General features: G+C 30.6%; 1 protein-coding gene across 1 annotated transcript; it reads left to right on the top strand.

Moving 5' to 3' along the window:
• Positions 1–8,109: 8,109 nt before the first annotated feature.
• On the top strand, positions 8,110–14,279 carry LOC102592463 (protein DETOXIFICATION 21-like). Its single transcript, XM_015309614.1, has 8 exons — positions 8,110–8,207; positions 11,651–12,469; positions 12,554–12,640; positions 12,715–12,771; positions 12,852–13,090; positions 13,182–13,301; positions 13,386–13,472; positions 14,088–14,279. The coding sequence occupies exons 2-6, from the start codon at positions 11,673–11,675 to the stop codon at positions 13,298–13,300; spliced, it is 1,299 nt and encodes a 432-aa protein (XP_015165100.1). The 5' UTR covers positions 8,110–8,207; positions 11,651–11,672; the 3' UTR covers position 13,301; positions 13,386–13,472; positions 14,088–14,279.
• The last annotated feature ends 3,630 nt before the right edge of the window (positions 14,280–17,909 follow it).

Here is a 17,909-nt window from a genome sequence, read left to right as displayed (position 1 = left end):
AAGTTTATCCCTTGCCTGGAGTACTTCATTGAAGTCTCCATACGAACCAATTCTTACCGTAGTTCTAGAAACTCCTCAGCAGGTTGTCCCAAAGAATGGTACACTTAATGTAGTCAAGACTAGAATATGTAGCATAAAACAACCAAAAGACTGGGTTTTGCCAGCAACTAGGGTTGCTCATCCTTTTCACCCACTTAACGCAGTTTGCTAATGAATGGGTCAAAATGCAATCAAAATGCTTTTTTTTTTAAAAAATTAGGTTATCTAGGTTCATCAAAACACTAAATTTATCCGACACATGTTTTAGAATTGATTTTAAGTATTAATTGCTCAAAAGATCATCTAAAAGTGTCAAACTTGAGAAAAATAATGATTGTTTCTTTTCTTTTTTTCTTTGGCAGATCACCAATTAGTTTTTTCTTTATCAAAGTCATATTTTTTTATCAATATCTTCGATTAAATAATTGGTTTACATTCTAAATTATGTTAGAATTGATATAAACCATCAAATCAAAGTAAAACATTCAATGATCGATCCACTTGATTAAAAAAAATTGATGAGTTTCTTCTAAAGAAATTCTAGTGAAGTTTCCCTTTACATTCTATCAATATTTTTTATTATAATCAAAATTGATTGTACCGTTTTGCTCATAAATATATGGGTAACAAATTATCCAACTCAATTTGCTCAAAAGATTGCATGAACCACAAAGTACTGAATTTTTGGAATTAAATTTGTAAAAATAAAATCCTATAATTTAAATTTCAATATCTCACAAATTATTTATCCAAAAATTATGATCTACATATCGTCGAAAAGCTCTCGATGAGATTTTCAAAGCTTTAAAATTTCATGCACAAACTGGATGTAATAGGCAGAGGCGGATCCATGATTTAGAGTCTCTGGGTGCCAAGTAAATTCATCGATTAAATCAATTTAGGCGTTGAATTAAATTATTCATTTTTTCGATCTATATGAAGAACCTAATAATAAAATATGAACAGTAATAAGATGATAATTTATGTATACAAACACAAATTTGCACTCCACATTTGACTAAGATCATGAAGTGAACAAAGCTAAAACTTTCAATAATATTACTAATATCATAAAATATTCATTATTCATTTACAATTATATCGATGAGTTTCATATTATGAAAGCGGACAATGATGACATCACTACTTACATTTACAAATACATTACACTCTATGTAACATATTCAACAATCATTTAAAGATTGATCACTAATGTTATTCCACACTTTATTTTTTATGTGCTTCAGGAATAAAAATGATCTCTTCACAATTGTCGTATCAACATGTAAAATTAGAGTCAACTTCACAAGTAAATAAACAAGTGAATAAGTTTCACAAAATTTGGCTCAATAAATGCGTTTGTCAAATCACAAATACCTTGCAAATTGAAAAACATGGAATTACCACCTCACATATGAATTATTAAATTACCAAGTTGATAAGTCAAATCTAGACGAAGAAAGCAGCAACAACGGGGCGATTAGCGAGGGAGGTTGATATTTGAAGAAGAAGACGGACATAATTTTCAATTTGAAGAGAGAACAAAACTTATCCTTTTAACTTTTACATCTTTAAATAAATATAAACTAATAAGAAATAAAAGAAAAGCTAAAGATTAATAAATTAAATTAGTTAAAAATAATTACATTTTAATACTTAATAATAAATCAATAACAATTAGAAACTAAAAAAAGAAAAAGAAAAGAAAATGTCAATTTGTTTTTGGCTATACAACACAAATCACACTAGTTTAGTACCTAATTACCTCTCTTCCCTTCAATTTGCATTAATTACAAATCCTATCATATTTTTCACCGCGAATACATGTATATATCGTGTCTAGATACATGTATCTGAGATCCATGTTAGTCAGATACATATCATTAAGCTTATCTAATTAAGGATTGTAGCTCACAATCATAAATTAAGGAGGAATTCACGCTTATAACAAATATGGAATATTTTGGAGTTTCGCAACTTCTAAAACTAATAAAATTCTTCTATTTTATGGAGATTCAACAAATTTTACACTTCTTCTTCTTCTTGAATAATTTCGACATTTTTTGTTCAACAATGGTCATATCATTATTTTATTGAGATATGTCACAACATTTATTTCTAATAATATCTAAATCCATATTCATAGTCGATTGTAGTTCAGATACATAGTACAAAACTATTATAGATATACTGCCTAACTAATCCAGATACATTTTCTAAATTGTTTAAGATACATTATGTCACGCCCCGAGGCTACCCTCTTGAGGTAACACAGGACCTAGGATCACGAGTGATCCCAAGCTAACCCTGTGTCTGGTATATATCAAGCATACTGAAAATAACTGAATAAGACATGTACTATGCGGAAGCTAAAACAATGGATAACTGAAAATGGGAAAAAACCTAACTAGTCTGAATGTATAAAATAAAATGAAAGTCTAGTGATGACTGAAACACCACTTAACAACTCAAGCTGCATCTACTACTATGTCTGAAGAGTTTATAACTGAGTTGAGTTGCTGGGACATGCCCCAGCTAACTCTAACAAAAATTGAAAACTGAAAATAAAGACTAAAATGAAAGCATGTCTATTGTCCTCGAAATATGAGAACTCACCACTGAAGCTGCTGAATGCAGATCGAAAATCGATCTAAGCGTGATCTGAATGCTGAGTACCTGAACCTACATCATGAAAGGATGTAGCGCAGAGTATGCGTCAATACTTGGAATGTACTAAGCATGCAGGATATAGATACTAAGCTGAATAAAGTACATAGGCTGAACAATACATAACTGAGCAATAATATAATCTGAACAAAGATATGTAGATGTACTGATGTATAACTGAAAATAACTGAACTGAATGTAATGACCAAGTACTAATCATGAAAATAATATGTTGAACTAAATGCTAAAGTATATACTGAAAACCTGGTCAAATGCACTAAGAGTCTGACTGTGGGAGCTACTATTAACCGCATAAACCACATGAGCTAAACGTAGAGTCCGATGTATACGCCCCATCGAGAGGATCCAATATACCTTGCCAAGGGTATAAAGGCATGAATATGGCGTCATCACTAAATTTGATGCCTAACTGAGGGGACTTATAAACCTACGCGGGAATGGGACTTTGAGGGTACGCTGAACCCTAGTCCAACTCAATGCTAAGTCTACTTCCAACATAATACATATGAAGCTAAAATGCACTAAATACTGAATAGCTCAAAATACTGACATGCTAACCGAGAATGCAACATTTATATACTGAGAATGTGATATTTGAAATCTGGAGCATGATTTTTTGTTTAACTGACCTAATAAGTATAATTCATTAACTAAGAGAATTTACACAACTAGAGTTCTGAGTTTGATACAAGGAATCAAGCAACGTTTCCAAGAAAATATGTTATTTAGACTATGGATTCTATAGCAACTGAAATCACAATAAATTCCCAAGATTTTACAAACCCTAGGTCTAAACAAGCTATGTAGAATCAAGGTTGAATGAATTCTAGGGACCTAATGGATAAAAGGAACCACTAGTGAAATCCCACCTACCTGGTGATGAAATCTACGGAGAAATTCTTTAGATTTCGAGGCTAAACCTTGAAGAACACCTTTGCTTGTTCTTGGGAAGAAACTGTCGACTATTCTCTTCTTTCCCTCTAAGTTGGGTGATTTTTGGAGAATGAGGGTTCTGGGTAGGTTCTGACTAGATTATTAAAGTTAGACTGAGTAAAACGACGTAGTTTAGGTATCAAACGGCGTAGTTTAAGTGCCTAATGCATAGGGAAAAGGACCAAAACAACCCTGACTTAAAACTGACGAGTGCCATCGATCTACTACAGGACTGACGGGCCGTCGTTTGAACTACCAACCGTCGACTGGGTCGTGGTTCATGCTCTGCTCGACAGGGATTCACTAAAATGAGCATAAATTTTTAATCCGAGCTTGAATTTTAGCAAACTCGATGGCGTTGGAAAGAAAATTCAATTATATTTATTTTGATAGGTCATGAGCCACCTAATTTATTTTGTCCTGAAAGATATGATCGTTTGATTTTGACCCCAAAGTCATTTTCCTCTAAATGGCTGCTGACTCTCACCTACGGACAGACCTACGGTCCGTAGGTCCAACCATGGACCGTACTGGTCAGGCGTGGGTGGGATCAGAGACCACTAAACCCTGGACCCCACCTATGGACTGTGTGTCAGACCACGGATCGTCGGTGACTTATGTTGGTTATGGCACCATGTCCTGAAAAACTGTATTTTTTCTATCTTCTCGAATCCGAGGTGTTACACATTATGATATAAGGTAGTTCAAATACAAAAAGTTTTTTTCTATTATATCAGATATAGTTTGGTGTAACTGTCAGATACTCTGTTTAACATATTTCATTTAAACTATATATGAGATAATTAAGATAAATTAAACTAATAACTAATAAGTATGACACATAGGTTGTTGTTAATATTAGGTTAGATACATGTTATGTAAGTAATTCTGGTACACTATAGAACATATATATGTAATATACATGAAGTTCTTTGATTAATTATTGAATACATCCCCTTGTTTATGATATAACACAAATATCGATACTTCTTAGATATATATGTATCTGATAAATAATATTGCTATATATTAGATACACAAAAAAATAATAATGAAAAATAGCTATATCAGATATATGCCATGGTATCTGATATCACACAAAATTTAAAATTTTTGAGATTGTAAGATAGATACATAAAGTATATTGTGAATTATGCATAGATCTTGCATTTTTTTTTACATAAATATTTGAAACACCATCTTGCTCGGCTTGTGTATCTGAATTTTGGGCTGTATCAGTTCTAGTACGTATATCTTCGTTAAAACAACAACGAAGAAATTCATAATAGATGAAGGTCTATTTTTAGTAGATTAATAATAGGGTATTGTGCTATTTTTAGTAGATTAATAATAGTGTATTGTGCCTGTGATGTTCAAGTACTATTCATCAGAACGTCACTTTCCTCATGCAACCACCTCTCCCTACAAAAATAAACATGATTGAATGCTTCCACCCAGTGTTTCATGGTTTGCAAGTTTGGCTTCGCTGTAACATTGGAAAAAATAATAATAAAAGAATATTAACAATCTTTTTGTTTGGAGAATAATTAGTTATGACAACATATTAAGAAAATCTTAAATCAATGAGGTTTTATCTTAATTTAATAAAACTAATTGAAAAAATTAGAAGCTGGGTGACACATTTATAATTTATATGTTTGTTATATATATGTATACCTATATATATAGAGTTTCCGTCGAAGTTTGTGGGTAGCGTGACACCCCACGAGCCTTCATTGATCCGCCCATGGTAATAAACATGAAATAATAAAATTAATTTATAAATATAAGAGAAAATACATAAAAACACATTTGAACTTGACAACAAAACTTACTTTAACATTTTAACTTTACGGGTAATTATTTACCCCCTAATCTTATTACAAGTGAATTTACTATCACCCGAATGGCTAACGTGGAAAATTTTAAAAATATGAGCGCGTAAATAAAGAATAAAATTTAAATGGGGAACTTTTTTTTTCCTTTCCAGCCAATACAATTTTTTCCCATTTCTTCTTCTTCTTCTTCTTCTTCCCATCACCCCAAACCCAACTCATTTCTTTTCTTTTTAATTATTTCTTCTTCCTCACAGCCTTTACACCCTCTCCTCTCGTTCCTCTATTCATCCTATATCTCCGATTTTCTCATCCTTCTAAACAGTGGCGGAACTAAGATTTTCAATAAGGGAGTTCAAAATCTGAAGAACTAAACACACGAACTAATCGAAGAGAGTTCGACATATACTATATATACATAAAAAATAATTTTAATCATGTATAAATAGTAATATTTTCTGCCGAAGGGGTTCGGATGAACCCCTAACAGAAGGCTGGCTCCATCCCTGCTTCTAAGTAATTTATAATAAAAGAGAAAATTTCAAATCAAAATAGCAAATCTTTAAAAAAATTCAAATATGATTTGATTAATAAAGAATTAACAAAGTGTCAGAACGTTAAAAAATAATTAATCATCTAACTTTAAGCATTACTTATTCTATACCTGGATATGTATTAGGAAGTTAAACAAGAAAATTAACAATAAATCTAAAAAATTAAGCACACTGATTTTGCACAAACCTAAAAGCGCCATTGTTGATATAAGTTGAAGTTTCACTCAGCTGAAAAAAGAGATTAATGGAAGTAATAATAAATCATTACAAAGTAATGAAAATAGGATGAATCGATCAGAATTTTAAAAGTTAAGAAATTGACCCAAATGAAATAATGAAGAGGATGGGTGAATAGTGAAAATAAATTTTTAAAAAAATGTAGGGAAATAAAAATAAAGAAAAAGTATTTTTTTCAATTATCCGACGTGTCATCGATGTGACATAGAGATGACGCTTAAGTGGCGCGCGTGCATTTCACCCATAAGTATGAAACTGGTATTATATGTGCAAGGTGCTATTAAATTCACTTGAAATAAGTTTAGAAAGTAAATAATTACCCTTAAAGTTAAGGTGCTAAAATAAATTTTGCTACCAAGTTCGAGAGTGTTTTTATGTATTTTCTCTAAATATAATTAAAAATGAAAAAAAAATCAATTTATTTTTTAAAAAAAGATTATAATTTTTTTAAATTTCTGATCAAATTCTAACTAAATTTTCTGAATATATAACATTACCAGCTTTTTGTGGGTTGTGGCTGAGTATCGAGGAGCTGTCGCACCAGCTACCGAGGGAAAATTTATTGTGGAGCAGAATGTTATTTTAAAGCTTCTTTTCATATATATACGTGTTGGAAATGATAACCACAACAAAGAAAAGTTCAAATGACAAGTAGTGTTCGTACCATTTTATACGTATGTAAGTTAGTTTGATTTGACATAAAATTTACAAAAGAAAGAATTTAAAAAAAAATTGTGATTCAAAGTAAATAATAAATATTTATGTTACTATAATTTTTTTTATTAAAGGTAAAATAAATATTTTAATATTAAGCTGTTAATTAATAGTTAATATAAAAATGTGTCATTCTTTTTTAGACTGATTAAAAAAAAGTGAGTCATATAAATATAAATTGAGGTAGAAGGTAAAAATTTCTCAAGTGAATTTATATTTTTCGTGTCTCCATTTAGACCTAACTCAATTTCAGATTATCAATTATTATTATTTCTAGCACTATAGCTTAGTCTTACCAGGAATGGAGAGATACGATGATTGCGAAAAAAAGTATTTTTTTCGTTTTAATTTTATTTGACCTATTTTAGTTTGACAGATAATTAATTTTTTTTTTAATTTTTTAATTTTAAATTAAAAATATGTTAAATATATCAAATTATGTGGAGAATTGAAATTAAAGAGTTTTAAAGAGAAAAAACGCGTGGAAGTTTGAAACTAAATAGTTTGTAAATGAAAAGAATATATTTTTAATGAATTAAAATATATAGGTCAATTGAAGTGGGAAATTATAATAAAGAATGGACTGAGATTACTGTTTTTGTTTTTATCATAACGATCTTGGCATGTTGATATATTTTATAAAATAATACTATCAGTGGAAATTAAAAACTGACGTAGCTTGTCAATTTTCAGTAGAAACAGAGAATCTAGAATGGTATAATATAAAGAACGAAAATAGAAAGCCAAATACCATTTGATATATTCGTCCCAACTTACATTCTTGGACACACTCTCCGTTCAATTTTACTTGTCACTTTTTTCTAAAATAAATTTTTATTTTTACTTTGTTATTTTTGACATATCAAGAAAATACAACAATATTTTTTCATATTTTACCCTCAACATTAAATACTTATTTTTCCAAATCAATTTCTAAGACAACATTTGATAGGGAATAATTTAGTAAAATATCTATATCATTAATTATTTTCTTAAAAAATGTATCAAATTAAATTGTGATAAATAAAAGTGAATAGAGAGAGTAATATTTTTTTGTCGAATTTATTGATACCAACACATCGCTATCAAATTTGTGTGTTAAAACATACAGTATATCATAACAAACATGCTTTGTATGACTTTTATCGTTTAGGCAGAAGCTAAGTTGGAAAAAGTTGAGAAACGGAAAAACTCTCCTAAATTAACCGTAAGTACTGTAGCTTTTCTCTTCTTCTTCTTTCTTCTCTTAATTACCTTTTCTCATTCATCATGTTTGTTTGTTTCCATGAATTACATACTTTTAGGTTTACCATCATTTATATATATGTATTGTTTTTAATAAAATTAAACTTGTTTATCGATTTATGCTTATCATTCTTGCACAGAAGCCACGCTAATTTTTCTCTGTATCGTTTCGATTCTATCGGAATGTTTGGGAGGAGGAGATGAAAAAAGAAATAAGAAAACTTTGATTTTTGTTAGATCTGTGTTAGTAAACAATCCACGTGCTATCTCAACTTTATATCTCTCCTCTTTTTTATTTCTAATTTGTTTTCTTCCATTTCTTATGACATCACACATTTCTCTTCTAATCTTATCCAAATCTTACCTCCCTATATATATATTTATTTTTTTTATATTTTTTTAAATTTTTTTTAGAAAACATTTCATTTTTAATTTTTTTAATTTATGAGTGGTTAAAAGATATCATCAAATTAAATAGGATCGCATAAATTTAATATTGGGATAATTATCACTCCTACTATATATTTTCTTTGAGCGTAACTTATGTATCATAGTCTAGGATTTCAGATTGACTATTAATCTCTTTTTCTTTATGAAGGATTTTTTTTTTTTACAAATTTATAAGTTCAAAATAAAAATACAATAACTAAAATAATATAAAGGTAGAATGACCGAAGAGATTTCTGTACTTGACACCGTTTATCAGTCTGAAACTCCTAGTCATCATACTTTGTCAACTGATTGATCAAATTTATATGACATTAATATTGCACAATATTTCATATAATATTTTTTTCAAAATAATCCTTTTACAAAATTAAGAAAAACCTGTCTAATCATCCTTAATTAAAAGTTAAGGAAAAACTGTCCTTAATTAAAAAAGATTAATTACATGTTCGGAATTGATGGAATATAATGACATTACGTGGTTTGGTGGAATGTAAAGACGTGATTTGAAGCAGGGGGTTTAATTATGTTATTTTAATGCAATGTAACTGTATTTTTTATTTGATGTCATTTTCTGATTTTATGGAATGTTAAGGTATTTTGGTGTTTAAAGTGTAGTGATGAATTATTATGTTATGATATATTATGATTGTTGTATCTATAACTTATAATTTAAATTGTATAAAATAACTCGTTAGATTGCTTTAAAATGGCTTAAAATGTGTGTATCATGTCTTAAATTGGGGAAAAAATTCACTACAATACCAAGTTGCTTCATAAATACTTCACAAATTGTTGCATAATTGCAGTTAGGAACTAAATATGCCTTTGATGTATGTGTATAGGTCTAAATATGCTCTCCGTTAAATTCTGTATGAAATAATGATATTTTTAACCTAGTTAATATAATAGAGATATAATTGAGCCAAGGTAATCTCAACTCCCTCGTTAACCAAGGATAATTCCCATTTGGTAGCTGAAAAAACACAAGTTATTCATGTATTAATTTTCTTATAACTCATTAGGAAATAAGTTATTCATATATAAAATTAAAGGAAGCTTTCAAAAATAGCAAACATTAGATACTCTATAGCTATAATTTGCTTAATTACGAATAATAGAAAAATATTAGAGGAGGGAGGAGAGAGACGAGCGAGATCTGGGAGAAAGAGGAGAGTGTATTTTTTCCCCTAATTTTGGAGAAAAAAAATACAAATACAAACTGATTTGTATCAAAATGAATACATATTAGAGGAGAGAGGGAGGAAAGAAGATTGTATTTTGTATTTATTTTGCATTGTACTTTGTATCAATTGTATTCGAAATACAACAAATTATATTTTGTATTTATTCTGCATTGTATTCTTTATTTATTTTGTATCAATTGTATTCGAAATACAATGAATACAATTGTATTCATCCTCTCTTTGATTAGATACACATACATTTGACAGAGAGGATGAATGCATATTGCATTCGTACAAATACAAATACAATTGATACATAAATACAAAATACAGTTTTTCGAATACAATTGAAATAAAAATACAAAACTCTCACCTATTTTTGATTTAATACAATTGATACATAGTATATTTGAATGAATTATTTCTTCTTATTGACATGAGAGAGAGAAGGGGTGAGAGAGAGGAGAGAGCAAGAGAGAGGGAGGAGAAGCAAGGGAGAGAGGATAACAGTTTGCTATAAAAACAACATATTGTTTTTATATATATATAATATTTTAAAACTATAGCTATTTTCCATAAATAAGTTGCTAATTTTGACTAGTTCCATAATTTTCCTAAAATTAATACGAGTTGTGATTGAGAATTGAGAAACACGCATAACTAATGTATGTATACATAAATTTCCTCATAACTAATCCCTATATTATTAAAATTGCATAAGTCTAACCATTATCAAACGACTCCTTAGTTCAGTGGTTCGTATTTAATAGATTCACTTACTTTTTAAAAATAAAAAATAAAAATTGTACTCTTTTTTGTGTGTTAATTACTCTTTTCTTCCTTTGTTTCATATTATTTGACCTCAATAGAAACAAAAGTTGTTTCATTTGATTTGTTTAGTTTAGAAAATCAAAAAAGTTTTATTATATTGTTTTTTCTCTATCCTTAGTGTTAAATATTATATAAAATCGTAATAGTCAATTTTAGAGTTCTATAATATAACTAATAAAGTTTATTTAGTAAACTACACTCGTAATAAAAGCTTTGTTAAGGGTTGTGCCATGTCAACATACAGTGGCGGAGTCAGGAATTCCCCAAATGGTGTCTAGAAATAGCATAATAAAAACTATTTTTAAGAAGTAGAACTAGTGAGATTCAAACACACGAGCATTACCTCATTCCAAGGAGGTGAAACCACTAGGCTACAATAGCTTGTTGTGTTAAAGGTATCCAAAATATGTTATTTAATCATTTCATGTATCATTTTACTTGTATATACGGTATTTTTTTCGACAAAGGGTGTCCAATTGGACACCCTGACCACCATGTGGCTACGCCATTGTCAACATAATTAATATGAAACAAATAGAGTATATTTTTTCTTTGATCATGAATTTCTCTATATACTTTCTAAATATTTTGAATTGTTAACTATTTTGACATACAATACTTTTTACGTAGTTTCTAAATATCAAGACGTTAATTTTAGAAGATTAAAGATTGAATGTCCAAATTCACACTGCACATAAATTAGTTTGGTGAATCAAACCACAAAATTGAAAGAGGGAGTATGCAACAAAGTTGAGTGTAGACAAAATAATCCTGATTTTGTATGAGTACAAATTTCAAAGAATTCATACATTAGTTTGTGTCATCCTTGTAAGGATGTTTTCGTATGTAAAAGAGTTGTCCAAACACTTTATTTGGAGGTTTGAATTGAGAGCAAAATATGGCGCGTTGGGCTAATTAGTCTGATATATACATGTTGCAGAGGTTGATCGTACGAATTAAAAATGGAAGGTGATGATATTAGTGAGAAGCTGTTGAGTAAAGTGCAAGTGGAAGAGAATAAAGTGAATATTAAGGAGAAGATATTGACGGAGTGGAAGAAAATGTGGGTGATAGCTGCTCCTGCCATTTTTACTAGATTCTCGACGTTTGGAGTAAATGTCATTAGCCAGGCATTCATCGGTCATATTGGTTCTATTGAACTTGCAGCCTACGCCCTTGTCATCACTGTCCTCCTCAGATTTGGGAATGGCATTCTGTTAGGAATGGCAAGTGGATTGGAAACACTTTGTGGACAAGCATATGGTGCTAAACAGTATCACATGTTAGGCATATATCTTCAAAGATCTTGGATTGTCTTGACTGTAACAGGAACTCTGCTTTTACCAATCTTTATTTTCACAACTCCTATTTTAAAAGCTTTAGGCCAAGAAGAAGCTATAGCGGAAGAGGCAGGAGTTATTTCGTTATGGTTAATACCGGTGATTTATTCCTTCATTGCATCATATACATGTCAAATGTTCTTACAAGCACAAAGTAAGAACATGATTATTACTTACTTAGCAGCATGTACTCTTGTGATTCATATCTTCCTCTCTTGGCTTTTAACGGTCAAGTTCAAGTTTGGAATGACTGGTGCCATGACGTCTACACTCTTGGCATATTGGCTTCCTAATATTGGTCAGTTGATATATGTGACTTCTGGAGGTTGTAAAGAAACATGGAAGGGATTTACATCTGTGGCCTTTAAGGATCTCTGGCCTGTTATCAAGCTTTCTTTCTCTTCAGGTGCCATGCTTTGGTGAGATGAAATTTCACTCGATTCCATTCCATGTCGTTGACTAGTTACGTTGTTTTGATTTGATGAAAATTATTCTTTTGACAGCCTTGAACTATGGTACAACACTATACTCATTCTTCTTACAGGAAACCTCAAAAATGCTATGGTTCAGATTGATGCTCTTTCTATATGGTAGCTAGCTACTCCACCTCTCTAATTTCATTACGATTTACATTTTACATCACTCATCTTATTCACTTTCTCAGTCTTAACATCAATGGTTGGGAAATGATGATTTCACTTGGTTTCTTAGCTGCAGTATGGTACTATTCATAACCACCTCTCTACTTCTTTAGATTATTTTTTTCTTATTGTCATTCATGTTCACAAAACTATTTTTTAGTGTACGTGTATCAAACGAGCTGGGAAGAGGGAGTGCGAAAGCAGCAAGGTTTTCAATCTTGACAATAGTGATAACCTCATTTGTTATTGGCTTCATCCTGTTTCTGTTCTTCCTTTTCTTGCGCGGACGCCTGGCCTATATATTTACTGAAAGTGAAGATGTGGCTGAAGAAGTTGACCACTTATCTCCTCTATTAGCATTTTCTATACTTTTAAACAGTGTTCAACCAGTTCTCTCTGGTAACTTGTTTGATTCATAGGCTTAATTCTATATAATATGAAAATGTAAACATAGGTAATTCTCATGATTTGATGTCACAACTTGCTATAGGTGTAGCTATTGGAGCTGGATGGCAGAGTATAGTAGCATATGTTAACATTGGATGTTGCTACTTGGTTGGCATTCCAGTTGGAGTTGTACTTGGTTATGTTTTCAAACTGCTAAGTTAGAGTAAGTTGCTCTATTTTGTCTATTTTTTTTTATGGTTTTCTACTTTTGACTGAGGGTTATTTGTCCTCTTAATATCATTTTTAGGGTGTTTGGATTGGAATGTTGTTTGGTGTATTGGCACAAACTATTGTGCTACTTGTCATCACTCTCAAAACTGATTGGGACAAACAGGTATTTCTTCATTTTAATATACTCAATTAATGTTAAAGTTACCTACTAAATACTCCCTCCGTTCTTATTTAATTGTCACCAGTTTAGGATTCACGTCCTTTAAAAAACTAGGTAACTTTACCATTGTACGTTTATTTAGTGTTCTATTGAAGTCAAGTTTTCAATAAATGAACATAAATTAATTTATTTTGATTAATTAATTTCACCAATGAACATGAATAAATTACTTAGTTTTTACCAACATGGGTTGTGGTGCAACGGTGAGACTGCTTCACCCTTAACCAGATGTATCGGGTTCGAGCTCTGGGTATGAAAAAAAATCATGTTGGGAGTGTCACCCCGAATGAGCCCTGTAGTGCACGATCCAGATTTAGTCGGGGCTTTAGTGTGGACTCTAGATATCGGGTGGGAAACAAAAAAAAAATTACTATGTTGGTCAAATTCATACTTTCAAGGCTAACAACTCTCAAAGATAAAATAGGAAGAATAGTATCATTTATGCGTTGATTTTGTGAAACAACAAGTATTAAAAAATATTTATTTTTAGTAAGGACAACATGTTAATAGAAACGAAGGGTACTAATTATTTTTGATTCAACAAAATGTCTCTTGCAGGTATTAATTGCTCAGGAGAGAGTGAAGAAGTATTTTGTAGAAGCTGAACCTAATAGTGATTCACAAAATGCTTGAAGTTGATATTTATAGTTTTTGTTTAATGGTATTTGTTGCCATATCATTTTATATTCATGCAAAATGAGAAGTGGAGTAAGGGTTCACTGTATTAATATCTCCTTCTCTTCTTATAGATATTTCCAACAAAAGTTTAAAAATTGAAAAGAAGTGACTTGTCATAGAATTTTATTTGATCTAATCAAAATATATTAAATTATTCATGAACTTTCTTTGTTTTTTGATAAAGAAATTAAGAAAATAATGGAGAAAGACTTTGAGAGAATTTTTTTTTGAAGTATTGTCAAAGGGAATTATTTTATTAGTAATTCAGAGACTTACATTTATAAATATAATTCCTAACTAAAAATAGAAAAATCTATTATTAACTTGTCAGTAAAATTTAAATAACAAATAAAAAGAATGAACTCCTAAATTCAAGTTACCTAGGACTCTAATAATATAATTTAAAATCCTAAAAGTAGCTAACTGTTTTATTTCTACAATATCATGAGACATATTCTCAACACTCCTCCTTAGATCAAGAATTGTAGATTATGATCTTGTGAACAAATCTGATAATTCATCTTTTGTCTTGCAAAGTTTGTGTGCATCTTCTATTGGATTAAATGAGATGATCTTGCCTCTCATTTCAACTTGTAAATCTCTTGCTTAGTGGAATCAAAGATTCGACAATATTTGTCTTCAAATAATAATTTAAAATCATTTTTTTATTAACTGACCAACACTAAACAAACTTTTATCAATATTAGGCATATAAAGAACATCTAAAATTATTTTAGTACATGAATTTATTTTAATTGCAACATATCTTTTTCCTTTTGCAGGAATATAATCACCATCCTCAATTCTGACTTTCTTATTTTCATAGGAATGAACTCTTTAAAATAAATTCTTTAATATGTCATGTGGTTTGTACAACCACTATCAATCATCCAAAAATTAGGTTTTTTGGTTGAAAAATAAGTTTTCACAAATAAGTAGTCTTCTTTTTCTTTAGTAGTGACTTGGGCAACTGTTTCATCTTTTTGAAATTTGCTTTTGCAAATCATAACTTCATGACCAAGTTGTTTGCAGATCTTACACTGTGCATCTAGTCTTTTCCAACATTTATATGGAGGATGTCCATTTTTTCCACAGTGCTAACAAAGTGGGTAATTTTCAAAAAATTACCCTTGCTTTGTGTTTTGTGGTTGACTACTAATGCTCCTTCAACCATGTCATTTTGCTTCATAAGCCTCCTTTGTTCTTGTGCCTGCAAAGAATTTAACAATTCTGCCAAGGTAATTTTGGACAGATCTTGTGTGTTTTTCAAGGTAGTTATACATGCTTAATATCTTTCGGGAACTGTAATAAGAATTTTTTCAACAATTCTTGTATCCTTAAATTCAGTGCCTAGTAATTTTACCTTGTCGACAATACCAAGCAATTTGTCAGAGTATTCCTTCACTGTTTCTGACTCTTTCATTCTCTGCAATTCGAATTTCCTCATTAAATTTAATACCTTCATTCCTCAAATTCTTTCATATCCAGCATATTCTTTCTTCATATAATTCCAAATTTGTTTTGGTGATGTGAGAGTCATGATTTTCGTAAAAACAATTGTCGAAACAACAACAATCAAAGTTACTTTTGCCTTGGACTGAATGATTTTCTTTTCCTTGTGACTCTTGATTTGGGCCACGGTGAAATTATTTGGAAGCGGATTAATTTCATAATCCTCTTCCACATCTTTCCAAAGAACAATAGCCTCCCACTAGGTTTCCATTCTCACAGCCCATAGTTGATGATTTTCACCATCAAAAATAGGAGGAGCCATTCGTGCAAAACTATTTTCGGAATTCATTTTTCTACTCACATGTCCCTCAAGAAGAAGACTCTAAATACCAATTGTTGATTTTTTAATAAAGAAATTAAGAAAATAAAAGAGAAAAACCTTGAGAGAAAAAAATACTAATGTATTGTCAAAGAGAATTATTTTATTAATAATTCAGAGACCTACATTTATAAATATAATTCCTAACTAAAAATAGAAAAATACATTACTAACTTATCAGTAAAATTCAAATAACAAATAAAAAGAACTAACTCCTAAATTCAAGTCACATAGGACTCTAATAATATAATTTAAAAATCCTAAAAATATCTAACTATTTTATTTCTGCAATATCCTAAGACATATTCTCAACAGGCTTGCATATTAGCATTTGCAAAACATATATGCATATTACCAGATTATATGACCTTAATTCAAGCAAAACTAGTTTGAGAATCTTTGAAAGTGCTCAGGTTATGCTATGTTGAGATTAGAGTCCTACAATGCTTCAATTAAGATGCCTGAATAGTGTTTACAGAAAAAATTATTTGTTTACAATAATAGTAAAGTTCATAAAAATATTGTTAAACGCATAATAAGATACAACTCCTTTCTTTTTTCCGGCTAGATCATTTGAACAAAAATAAACAAGAGAGCATAAATTATACTAAAGAACAAGAATAAGAACAAGGCTAAAAATCTGAATAAGCAAGAGTCAACATAATAAGATCGTGAATTCTTTCTTTTATTAGAGTTTGATAATGGAGTTATGTTTTTACAAGTGAAGATAAGATGTCTAAGTTTTCCTATGCAAGGGTTCACTAAGGGGGAAGAACCCTACAAATCCTAGTATGACAAAGGCTACTATCCTGATAAACTCTAAGTAACCAAAGAACCTACGTCGTGCCGCAACGTTAAATCAAGCGCTACTTGGGAGGTAACCCAAGTAAAGTTTAAAAAAACGAATGGATGTGAAGTGTGTAGGTGATGAGAGAAAAAAATCTAGAAAATATCAAGGTAAGTGAGTTTCTATGTGCAGGGTCTACAATTTGTGGTTCACTCCATGCCTCATGAATACCACTTGTAGAACTCCGATAAAAAATTAATTTGCAGGACTTTTCTATAAGCCTTATTTATGAGTCGTAGTTAAGTTTACGGAAGTAGATGTCGTTCGTAGAAAATAGGGCATAATGAACAACTGCAGATTTAGATCTACGAACCCTCTTTTGAGCTGTAGAAACAATCACGATCCATAGATAGTGTTCGTAGGTCTCAAGTATGTTTTTAAATCATTTTAGTTTCAGGACTCAATCCATGAAACCAATCCATAACTCAGGGAGTCTTATATAGATCGTGAATGGTGTCGTAGAATGCAGTCTTGAGAAATGGTGATCTACCCGACCCGCGAGTCAAAACCTTTAAAACACATTCCAATAAAAAAATTCCCATACTTACGCCCACTTTTTACACTCACTTGATCGTTACAACTACCCACATACATCCTCCTCATCTAAGTCATCTCATTCCCAAATCAATTCAATCGACAATATCACCACCTTCACACAGAACTACTGAAACATTGCGAGGGCCAAGCAAAGGTTTCTAGTTTTGGCAAAGTTTGCATTTTTCCTCTTAAATTCACTCACAAATCTCTCCAATTTCATTTAGGTGAGTGTTCAATATCACTTCCTCTTCGAATTTTTGTAGATTACTTAACCTAGGGTTCACAAATTGTAAATTTATATGCTAAGAAACCATGAAATGATAGTACGTGAGTGTTTTGTGTTTAAATATGTTGTGTTGATTGTAAAACTTGTTTTTGGGATTGAAATTGCGAGGACAAAATTGCCAAACACTAAGCTGGGTTTTTAGTGAGTACAAGGGTCTTCTACGAGCCATGGATTACATCATGACTCGTAGTTTCCCTCCTT

This window comes from Solanum tuberosum, unplaced genomic scaffold, assembly GCF_000226075.1.
Source record: "Solanum tuberosum cultivar DM 1-3 516 R44 unplaced genomic scaffold, SolTub_3.0 scf00108, whole genome shotgun sequence".
In the NCBI taxonomy this organism is placed as follows: domain Eukaryota; kingdom Viridiplantae; phylum Streptophyta; class Magnoliopsida; order Solanales; family Solanaceae; genus Solanum; species Solanum tuberosum.
Note: the sequence above shows the minus strand (reverse complement) of the source record. Positions and strands in the feature narration are given on the sequence as shown.

Bases quoted from the DNA above. Each gene is read 5' to 3' on its own strand.
- LOC102592463 (XM_015309614.1), top strand. From the start codon at position 11,673: ATGGAAGGTGATGATATTAGTGAGAAGCTGTTGAGTAAAGTGCAAGTG. The intron at 12,641-12,714 runs GTAGCTAGCTAC...TCACTTTCTCAG, and splicing joins ATTGATGCTCTTTCTATATG to TCTTAACATCAATGGTTGGG. The intron at 13,091-13,181 runs GTAACTTGTTTG...AACTTGCTATAG, and splicing joins TGTTCAACCAGTTCTCTCTG to GTGTAGCTATTGGAGCTGGA.